The sequence below is a fragment of the Cucurbita moschata genome, unplaced genomic scaffold (assembly GCF_002738365.1).
Source record: "Cucurbita moschata cultivar Rifu unplaced genomic scaffold, Cmos_1.0 Cmo_Scf00066, whole genome shotgun sequence".
NCBI classification, from domain to species: domain Eukaryota; kingdom Viridiplantae; phylum Streptophyta; class Magnoliopsida; order Cucurbitales; family Cucurbitaceae; genus Cucurbita; species Cucurbita moschata.
In genome coordinates, this window is record NW_019268582.1 from 537,159 (window position 1) to 548,540 (window position 11,382).

The 11,382-nt window shown below is 35.7% G+C and overlaps 2 protein-coding genes across 3 annotated transcripts; both read left to right on the forward strand.

Moving 5' to 3' along the window:
• Window positions 1–1,528: 1,528 nt before the first annotated feature.
• On the forward strand, window positions 1,529–2,804 carry LOC111437742 (nicotianamine synthase-like). The gene is made up of 2 exons (XM_023075799.1): window positions 1,529–2,094; window positions 2,177–2,804. The coding sequence occupies exons 1-2, from the start codon at window positions 1,606–1,608 to the stop codon at window positions 2,654–2,656; spliced, it is 969 nt and encodes a 322-aa protein (XP_022931567.1). The 5' UTR covers window positions 1,529–1,605; the 3' UTR covers window positions 2,657–2,804.
• A 1,380-nt stretch (window positions 2,805–4,184) lies between these two features.
• LOC111437745 (pentatricopeptide repeat-containing protein At5g48910-like) lies at window positions 4,185–6,481 on the forward strand. 2 transcript variants are annotated; one of them, XM_023075803.1, is made up of 2 exons: window positions 4,350–4,481; window positions 4,586–6,481. In XM_023075803.1, exon 2 carries the CDS (start codon window positions 4,587–4,589, stop codon window positions 6,216–6,218), a length of 1,632 nt encoding a protein of 543 aa, XP_022931571.1. In that variant the 5' UTR covers window positions 4,350–4,481; window position 4,586; the 3' UTR covers window positions 6,219–6,481. The 2 variants fall into 2 exon arrangements, with proteins under 2 accessions (XP_022931570.1, XP_022931571.1); XM_023075802.1 differs by having other exon boundaries at window positions 4,185–6,481.
• Window positions 6,482–11,382: the final 4,901 nt, after the last annotated feature.

The following is an 11,382-nucleotide window of genomic DNA, read 5'->3' on the forward strand; positions in this document are numbered from 1 at the left end:
AAAAAATAAATAAATAAATAAAATAGCGGAATTGAAAATATAAAAAGCAACCCCTAGTATCAAAGTCCAAAAGAAATGCAATTGTCTCGTCCTAATTTAAGAGCTACGACTTAAAGTGCATTTACCTGAAAGAAAGAGCGAAACCTTGTTAATTCTTTTTATAAGCGTAGAAAAATATTTAGTGCTATATAATTTAAAAAAATTAAATTAAATCAAACCGAGCTCAACTATATGTTTTTTTTTTATTATTATTATTATTTATATAAAAATAAATAAGCATAATCTGAAAAGAAAAAAAAGAAAAAAAATTTAGTATTAATTAAAAGGAATGACGTTGAATAGAATATGAAATGAGGGGGGATTCATACATACACATAGCATTAACAATGTCAAATTGTGACACCCATTTGTGTATTTGAAAAGCCACAATGAATAGTGTGAGCACTCAAGTGCATAATTTTGATGCTTCAATGTCCTATCATTTAAGCCCCTCAAATATCGTCAATTTGGGTATAGGTCAGATTCCGAATAGTTAAAAAAATTATTTAATTCCATCAAATTTTACTGATAATAATAGCTAGCGTTGTTTGTACAAAAGAAAAAAAAAAAATTGCTTAAGCATATGGGAACCATATTCGAGGATAAACAAAAATGCCAAATAGAAGATTTTTCAAAAAAGGGACGACCAAATACAAAAACCACTCCTAAATTTCGCTCTATAATACTGTAAAATTATGAATCCCAATTAGAGATCGGGATAATGTTAGGAGTATAACTGAACCTAAAAAAATAACATGTCAAATAAAAAAAAATAATACACGATAAAATCAAACCAATATAAAATGAATCCGACCACCAAACGAAAACGAGAATTTGTGTCGAAACCCAAATTCACCTCATAATGTGTGTGCCCTAATTTTGGAAGGACCCATCTCTTCTTTTTTTTTTTTTTTTTTAACCTAATTTGATTAATATTTGTTTTCAATCTCGAGAAGGTAAGATCTTCCTCATACCTAAACCCTTACTAAGCTCAAATTTAAGGTAATGTGAGAAACAACACATTGGTATGTAGGACTCCTATGAGATCCCACGTCGAAAGGGTGTGGAAGTCTCTCCCTAGTAGACGCGTTTTAAAAATATTGAGTGTAAGCACGAAAGGAAAAGTCGAAAGAGGACAATATCTAATAGCGGCTTAGACCGTTACAATTTCCTTGCATGGCTAGTCACGTTCTTTTCCCTCAAACGAATTTTAGAGCGGGTACTTTGTCCAAATTTTAACAATGACAACATTAATACCGATCTGAAAAGTTGACGACTCGATCTTTCATGAATGAAACGTAGTATCAAGTTCCAATACAATAAGGGTATGGAAAAAGAGAAAAGAAAATGAATAAATAAAGTTGGAAAACAAATTACCTAAAATTCTAAAATTCTAAAATTCGAAAACCCTGGAATGGACCCCACAAGAAGTTGGCTCAAATGTCAATAAATAAAGCCACCCATGGAAGCCCTTAACCATCATTCCTCCAAAACAAATTTAAAAAAAAAAAAAAAAAAAAAAAAAAAAAAAAAAACTCTGCTTTCCTTTATCCTCATAGTGTCGACATGGTTAGCGAAGAAGAAGCTCTAATCCAAAAGGTGGTGGATTTGTATGAGCAAATCTCTGGGCTTGAAAGCCTCAAACCTTGTAAACATGTCGACACTCTGTTCACAGAGTTGGTGGTCACGTGCATGCCACCCACCAGCCCTAATTTCCACATCAATTCACTCTCAAACCCTCTTCAACAAATGAGATCAAATCTGATCCGCCTTTGCGGTCAAGCTGAGTCCCTTTTGGAGTCCCATTTCTCTGATCTCTTAGCCAATTTTGATTACCCTCTTCACCATCTCCATCTCTTCCCTTACTTCTCCAATTATCTCAAGCTTAGCCTCCTTGAATTCTCCATCCTCCGCCGCCACTGCCCCGTCCTCCCCTCCTCCGTCGCCTTCGTCGGCTCCGGCCCTCTTCCTCTCACCTCCATCGTCCTCGCCACCCGCCACCTCCCCTCCACCTCCTTCCACAATTACGATCTCGACCCACTTGCTAATACCCAGGTACGAGGACAATATCGTACTATTGTGAACATTTGTGATTCCTAATTACTTTATTTTCTCATACTTGTTTGTTGTTGTGTAGGCGTCGAAATTGGTATCGGTGGACTCGGACCTAAAGACGAGGATGGTGTTTCACACGTGCGACATCATGAAAGTGACGGAGGAGCTGAAGGAGTACGAGGTTGTGTTTTTGGCAGCTCTAGTAGGAATGGAGAAGGAGGAGAAATTGAGAGTGATAGAGCATTTGTGTGAGTTCATGGCGGAAGGGGCTTGTTTGATGGTGAGAAGTGCTCATGGAGGAAGGGCTTTCCTTTATCCTGTGGTGGAGGAATGTGATTTGGTAGGGTTTGAGGTTCTATCGGTGTTTCATCCGAGTGATGAAGTTATAAACTCGGTGATAATTGCAAGAAAAAAGAAGAAGGATCATGACGATGATGATTGCTTGAAGATTGTTGGTGATGATAATCATGAAAATGGTGTTGTTGTTCATAACAAACAATGTTGTGATCACATTCATGGCTTCAACAATCATGGAGGAATGATTGAGGAGTTAGCTGAGTAGTAAATGATGTTAAGCTTATGTGGGTTTCTGATTATGTTCATGTTTTAGGGCTAATTTTAGGGCAAATCAACCACCTTTCACTTATGTTGGTTCATGCTTTATCTAATAATTTTTGTGTTCTCATTTACGATTGAATGAGAATCTCAAATCCTCTTTTTACCGTTCAATCAGTTGGACTATGTTTTTCTGGATTACTCGATTACTGTAAAAACTGTTTCAAAGTTTCAATGAAAATTTTGAGCTATGTTTTTCTAAATGTTTTGTATGATTAAACTGTTTTAAAGTTTCTATATATTTTTATAGAAATGTTTAATATGATCAGTTGAGTTATGTTTTTCTGGATGAACTGTATTATGTGAACGGTTTAAAGTTTCAATAGATTCTTCTTGGTTCTATCGTTTAAATTTTTAATATAATATGTGCCGTACCATTTAAACCCTAAATTTTGAAAAGATAATTTATTTAAATTCAAAATTTTCATTTTGATTGAGTGATAAGGTAGCCTTTTTCCATTCAATTAAATTGTTATTCTACTTAACTTCTTTTGTTATTGATTCAACTTAAATTTTGAAAAGATAAATCTTTTTTAAATTATTACCGTTAATATCTTACTACAGTAAATTATAAATAAAACTGAATCTGAATTATTAATTATTTTTTTTTTTTTAATTTTAATATTAACATGATAAATTAATACATTACTCCTTAAATTTTCGAATTTAATCCTTTTTTTTTTTTTATATCAATCTGACTTAGGATATTATTCAAACAAATTTTATAATTTAAGGAATTTTCTAAGCTAAATTAATAAAAATATCTTCGAACTTAACCTTTATCTCGAAAATAACTATAAACTCTCAAAATTTTCATTAAATAAATACCTTTAAACTTACCATTAGTATTAATATTATATGACCTTTCAAAACTAATATTAGTACTTTTCACATTTTTTTTTATTTATTATTATCGTTAATACTCTTAAAATTAAAGAGGGAGATGAACCGTGAAGTGTAGATGAACAGTTTCAATTAGAAATGTCCATGAGCGAGAGGGGGAACCGAAAAACCTTTCTTGTGTAGGAAATTTGCGGGGATCAATTCCGTGCACATATAAATGTTTTAAAGCATAACTTTCACTTTCTAATCTAATTTGGGCTAAAAAAAAAATATAAAACATCTTAATAAATTTTAAAATATATTGTAAGAAAAATATAATATAATATTCAACGTTATTTCTAAAAATTTGAATGTAGACAGATATATTTATATATAAAATTGTAGCAGTGCCAGTAGAGATTAGAAAAGGATTGGCTCATCCATATCTTTATTTAACTAAGGAAGAAACTTGATTTTCCACTCCATTCTCCATTTAAACAGAGATTCTTCATCTGGTTCGAGATGACTCCTCATAAATATTCGGACAGGACGAATTAAATAAACATCTCTTCTTGCATCTCTAGATTATTTTTTAAATTTTAAAATAAATTTAAAACTTCCTACTAGCTTATAAAAATGATTTTGGTTCGGTTCTGTTTGATCAGGAAAGGAGAAAGGATCACAAAATGGGTTCAATCTCCACCGCACAGCTTCCTTCTCCCCTCAAGCCAGAACACTTCGAGGCAGAGAGGAAACTTCCCACATCAAAGCTTCCACAGAAAACAGTTCTGAAGCTTTTCGATTCAAAATCGATTACTTCTTTGAAATATCTCAGCCAAGTTCATGGACTTATACTGCGAAGCGGCCATTTCCAAGACCATTATGTTTCTGGCGCGTTGGTCAAGTGTTACGCAAATCCCCATTTCAGAAATTTTGACTTCGCTTTAAAGGTATTTTCCGGAATCCCAAATCCCAACGTTTTCATTTGGAATATTGTAATTAAAGGGTGTCTAGAGAACAGCAATCCCTTTAAAGCTATTTACTTCTATGGTAGGATGGTTATTGATGCTAGGCCCAATAAATTTTCGTACCCAACTCTGTTTACAGCTTGTTCTGTGGCGCAAGCTGTTCATGAAGGTACCCAAATTCATTGCCATGTTGTTAAACATGGCTTCGGTAGTGACATGCATATCAAAAGCGCTGGTATTCAAATGTATACCTCTTTTGGTTGCTTCGAAGATGCTAGGAAACTTCTTGATAATGGGGAATCTGATGTTGTTTGTTGGAATACATTGATTGATGGGTACTTGAAATGTGGGAATTTGGAAGCCGCTAAAGGATTATTTGAGCAAATGCCAACCAGAAACATTGGCTCATGGAATGTGATGATCAGTGGCTTTGCTAAGGGAGGGAAGTTGGGGGATGCACGGAAGATGTTCGATGAAATGCGCAAAAGAGATGAAATTACTTGGAGTTCTATGGTTGATGGTTACATCTCAGCAGGTTGTTACAAGGAAGCATTAGAGATTTTCCAACTAATGCAAAGACAGGAGGTTATACCTGGAAGGTTCATTTTGTGCAGTGTGCTAGCTGCTTGTTCCAGTGTTGGAGCCATCGATCAAGGGAGGTGGGTTCATGCTTATCTCGAAAGGAACTCCATTAAATTAGATGCAGTGTTGGGGACTGCCTTATTGGATATGTATGCGAAATGTGGGAGGCTAGACATGGCATGGAAGGTATTTAATGAGCTGCAAGAAAGAGAGATCTTCACTTGGAATGCCATGATCGGTGGGCTTGCTATACATGGAAGAGCAGAGGATGCACTTGAGATTTTTTCTAAGATGCAGAAGGGGAGACTAAAACCGAACGGAGTCACGCTTGTAAGCATCCTAACTGCTTGTGCTTATGCAGGTTTTGTCGACAGAGGGCTGAGGATTTTCGAAATGATGAAGGAGTTTTATGGCGTTGAGCCTGAAATGGTGCATTATGGATGTGTGGTTGATTTGCTAGGGAGGTCAGGGTTGTTTTCTGAAGCAGAGGAGTTAATAAGCTCAATGCCAATGAAGCCCAATGCAGCTGTCTGGGGAGCACTTTTAGGTGGCTGCAGGATTCATGGAAATGTGGAATTGGCTGAAAGGGTGGGGAAGATTTTACTTGAACTAGACGTGCACAACAGTGGCTATTATACGTTACTGTCGAACATATATGCCAAGGCAGGGAGGTTCGATGACGTTGCTAAAATAAGAAAGACGATGAAGGAGAAGGGGATAAAAACAGTGCCTGGTGTCAGCATGGTTGATCTAAATGGTACGGTTCACGAATTCAAAATGGGCGATCGAACGCATCGGCAAATGAAGGAAATATACAGGAAGCTGGAAAGAATAAAAGAAAGGCTGCAGATGGCAGGGTATTCACCTGATACATCTCAAGTTTTATTTGATATTGAAGAGGAAGAGAAGGAAAGTGCAGTAAGGTACCACAGTGAAAAGCTTGCAATTGCTTTCGGATTGATTAATACCTCACCAGGTAAAACCATACACATAGTGAAGAACTTGAGGATCTGTGACGATTGCCATTCAGCCACAAAGCTCATATCTCAAATTTATGATCAAGAAATAATTGTGAGGGACCGTGTTCGCTATCACCATTTCAAAAATGGAACGTGTTCGTGCAAAGATTTTTGGTGATCTATGCGCCCCGAAAGTATGAATGCTCCATAGATTGGTTCAGTCCCAGCAACATATGCAGCAAACCTTTTGATTTTGAGGTTGATCATATGGCTTCACCACATAGTTGCACCATTTCCAATCCCAATTTTGTTTGACTTCACCTCCTCTTGTAAGAATCATCGTATCTTAGGTTTCTGTATTGATGGTGAAGTTTCTACACAACTGAACTAGTGTGTATGTGCTTGTGAATGAACTTTATAAAACCAATGCTGAAGTTTCAACAATGGCATAGGATTAATCTGCCTTCTGTTTTCCCTTGCAATATCATCATAGTCGTACACTATTCAGTTTACTTTCGCCAAAAGTAATTTGGAAAGGATTGCAAAGTCAATGCCGTCAACCTAATCTGCCTTCTGTTTTACCTTGCAATATCATCTTTTGTTGTGTCGTTTTAAAGACGTTTTCGAAACACGTAAGTCCATGACTGTGTTTTAAGATAAAGGTTATGTTTTATGGAATTTAAATGAAGTCTTCCGCATTCAATGTTTATGGTACGTATACAGTAGCGACCTTAAATTAAGTAGAAAATTTCAAGTCGTTACATGTCAAGCCTACATCGTAGGCTAGTCTACAAGATCTATAACCTAGAGCTCTGAAACCAACTGTAACGACCCAAAATTTTCTACTTAATTTAAAGTCACTACCGTATACACACTATAAACATTGAATGCGGAAGACTTCATTTAAATTCCATAAAACATCACCTTTATCTTAAAACACAGCCATAGACTTACCTGTTTCGAAAACATCTTTAAGACGACACAACAAGAGACTAAATAAAATAAATAAGAGTTTAAGTTAAAAACATCCTATTCTAGCCTAAGTCTAAGAAAATAAATATCACTATCCTATGCATGTGTCATGGTCTCGAGTTGCGATGCCGTCGTCAGCCGTATAAGAATGCCTTGCCTTAACCTGAAAAAATGTAGTTGCACATGACTTAGTATTTAAAGAAACACTCAGTAGGTGACCCCACTATTGGGTTAAATGCAACAATCACATGCAATGAGATGATGGGACCTATCTTTCATTTCGTTTTCCCTACGGTGCTGTCCTAACGGGTAATTTTGGACGTGTACCATATACTCTATACACAGCCCATACGTGCGAGTATGTGCCCAGCTAGTTCGCACACCGCTGGGCCACTTTCCTTATCCGGTGGCATACTCTGGGAGCCCCTTAAGTCGGTCACCCGCTAGAACTAGTAACCGTCACGGCAGCGCTATGCAAAGCATAACGATCGTTGTCCTGCCATTGGATGTACGCGTCTGTACCCTCGTGATGGGATAGGGGTATCCCCCCAAATGCATGAGCACACATAATGCATGAGATCCCAAAACTTTTCCATAACCCCACTAGCATTATGTACATATCATATCGTTTTAGATATCGTTCATCATTCATATCATATCGTTTCTCATTCTTTAGTTCTCAAATCATACATAATTCTAACGAGGTTATATTTCATGTCATTTATCGTAATTTCATGTCATTCATATCATGTTGTATATACACAATTTAAAAGACCTAGCATAACGTTGTATGCTTTTAACATAACATTTCATCATATACACATCATACCACGACATATTGCATCACAATGTATCATATCATAAACAAGTCATAACGTAAACACTTCGTAGTCCTATCGTTCTCTAACTTATCATAGCCTTAACGTTCTTATACCTATCACAAACATATCATTACGTAAACGTACCTTAGTCATATTATCACAAGAACTTAACCTAACGCTATCATTCTATCAATCCTAACTCTATCGTTCTATCAATCTATCACAAACCTATCCCTTTCTACCCGTAACCTAACCGTATTCTTCCATCAATCTCTCTTATCCATATCACTCCAGTATGTAACCTAACCTTATCGTTTCATAAAAGTATTTTACTCCTATTGTTACATTTCGTTTTGTGCATCCTTCTTGTATCCTATCTCAAACATATCATTGAATACATCATATAATTCACATATTATAACATATACATAACATATAAAAAGCATATCGATCCACAGACAATTCACACATATCAATATATATGACACGTGCAGAACCACGGGACACGTGTCAACATCAAATATAACCATGCCGATAGTAAGGTCACTTATCTGGCTAGCTTAGGTCGTTGTCACGAATTTATCTTTAATGAAAGTTCGATTTCGTCCTTTGAAATCCGAGTCAACTTATATGAGCCCATGACATCAGTTTCAGGTTTTAACTCTACAACATTATTTCTCTAATTTACATTGGTTCATTGTTAAAAGTCTTGAAATGTTATATATCTATAATTATATTTTTATTAAAAATCTTATTTTTCATGGTTAGTGTTGTATAAGAAAGTAATACAGCTATTTCAAGTTATTCTAGGCTTTACTACTCTCTGTATTTACCGTTACCTCTATGTTTTACGTTACCTCTATGTTTTACTACTCTCTGTATTTGCCATCTGTATTTACGTTACCTCTATGTTGCCTTTTAATTCTGTTCTCATGTATTCCAAATTTCTGGTGGATCTATGTTTCCAAATCTTTCCTTATCTCAGTGTTTCCTATTCAGAAGTTTTCTTCGCCATTCTAATCTATTCCTTTAGCTATTGATAAAAATTTAATCTAATATTACTCTTCCAACTTGATTTACTAGAATTTGTATAAATGATTGACATTTAGTTTCTAACTCAAAGCTAGACCATTGTAAATTCAATGAAGATCTTATAATTAGTTGGGATTTCTCAAAAGGATAAAAGAAAATGAAGATTTAATATATACCTTAGATCATATCATCTCAGATCAAGCTCAACTGGACCATTCTCATTTTTTTTTTCTCAAGTAAATCTCACAATTATTGTTTTTCTTTTTCTTTTTCTTTTTGCAGTAACTGTTAGCGTAAGGATGGGTTGAGGAGAGATAATTGTGGGAAGGGATGAGCGATTAGTAGAGAAAAGTGACTAAAGGTTGTTTTTTTTTTTTTTAATTTTAATTTTAATTTATTAATTAATTAATTTATTATTATTATTTTAATTATTTTTTATAATTTTTTTTATTTGTTTATTTCCTCATTTATTTTTGGGCTATTACAGTAAGTGTAAGAAGGAAGTATGTAAGGATACACCTTACGAGCAGAGAGGAGAGAGAGAGAAAAAAAAAAAAGGAAAGCCGTGATTTTCGGCAGAATTCACTCAGGCTCCCGTAAACCCTAGGAGTGGCTGCCTCCTTTAGGGAGAAGGGGGCACCAATGTATCTCGAGGCAAGAGGAAGCAGATGCGCCACCAGAGAACGAACGAATGACGATGCATCCACCGGCGACAGTAGCCAAGCTTTGCGATTAGGACCGTCGAGACTTTCGGACGAGGAAGACGCAGCGGCAGGCGTGGGTCGACACTCGGCATTCTGCGAGATGTCTCGACCAGCGTGCAGCCCGCCCTTCGCAGGCCGCGTTCGGACACCACCCCAGAGCCTCGTTCCCTTTTTGGCCCAAACCGGAGGCGCGGAGAAACTCTGCGTCGGCGGTGTTCATCGCAGCCATCGGTTTCGCCTCCATCGGCAGCTTCGCGAACCTCCGGCTCGGCTAAGTGCGGCTTGGCAGTGCGGCTTGGCGGCTCGACATCCGAATAGTATACCAATTCTTAGGTCAGTATAACTCCATTTTGACAAATAGCTTGCGATAGGGACGTATCTTGGTAGCTAGGCACGAGGGTTAGTTGTGAAAGCGCTCTAAGTGTATCAAGTTATCTTATAGGAGGTAGTTAGGCGCCGGAGTTAGCGTTGTGGGTGACTTCGGCCAAGGCCAAGTGTTGGCTTTTTGGCCTTGATTTCACTTTAATTAATTTCAATGAATTAATTGATGTTTTGATGATAACAAACCTACTTTTTAATTATTAATTATTTTTAGTATTTTGAACTGTCCACAGTATAAGGTCGGGAATAACAATTTCAACGACTTTTCAATTACTCAAATCAGAGCTAAAACGAAGAAATTACAGTCGAGACAACATACCCGACGTGATGATGTGGCAGCAAAATCAAAATGATGGACAAATCAAGATATATCAATACGACATTTATGATTTTGGGAGAGTAACAAATGGTGCAGTTTTTTCTTATTACTATATTTTTAAATAAAGTTATTTTTACAAAATATAAATTTGAATCTAACCGTTACTTACCTCGATTTTTATTATTACTATATTATATTATTATATTATTATATTTTAAAATTTTGGTGGTTACTCACATCGTTTTTATTATTATTATATTATTATATTTATAATAAATTTTGAATTTCATTTGACCGTTACTCACATAACTTTTTATTATTATTATATTATATTACTATTATATTAAAATTTTGAAATAAATGAATTTAGAAAATTTTCTTATTTATTTACTTTTAATCTCCACCTTCCATTATTCCTAACACAATCCAATGGTCAATATTCAATCCTACATTTTGACACTTTTCTCCTCTATATAAACTCATCTCCCCCACATTTTAAAAGATACAACTTACATACATTCTCCAATCATCATTTGTTCAAAGTCTCCATTGTTTGTTGCTCTCTCCAAGCTTACAAGTTTATTTCTTTTCATCTTATTCTTGAGAGGGATTATTTTTGTATTGTGAGGAAATAGTTGTGAGTATCCCAAATTGTAAATCTACTCTTTGAGAGAGTTGTGGTGTGTTATCAAACTCAAATACTTGTATCGGTTTGATCCTGCGCCGTAGAAAGGATTGAGTTTGCTCTTGAACTCGTAAAAAGAGCGGTATAGCGGTTTGGCTCAGATCCGTGGAAAGAGTCGAGAAAGTTCTTTATTCAAATTCCCAAGAGGCGCTTGGGGAGTGGAGTAGGTCGAGTTTGACCGAACCACTATAAAACTACGGTGTCATTTTCTCTAACTCTTTTCTACTTAATTTTAAAATTATTATTGTGATTTATTGCATGTTCTACTTGATTATTGTTTTGACTTGAATTACTTTGTTATAGTAATTATCATCTTCTACTTATTTGCAAAAAGTTTCATCATTAGAAAACTTAATCACGTTTAAACACTTTTATCGTTAAAACCCTATTCACCCCCCCCCCCCTCTAGGGTTGCCATACCGATCCAA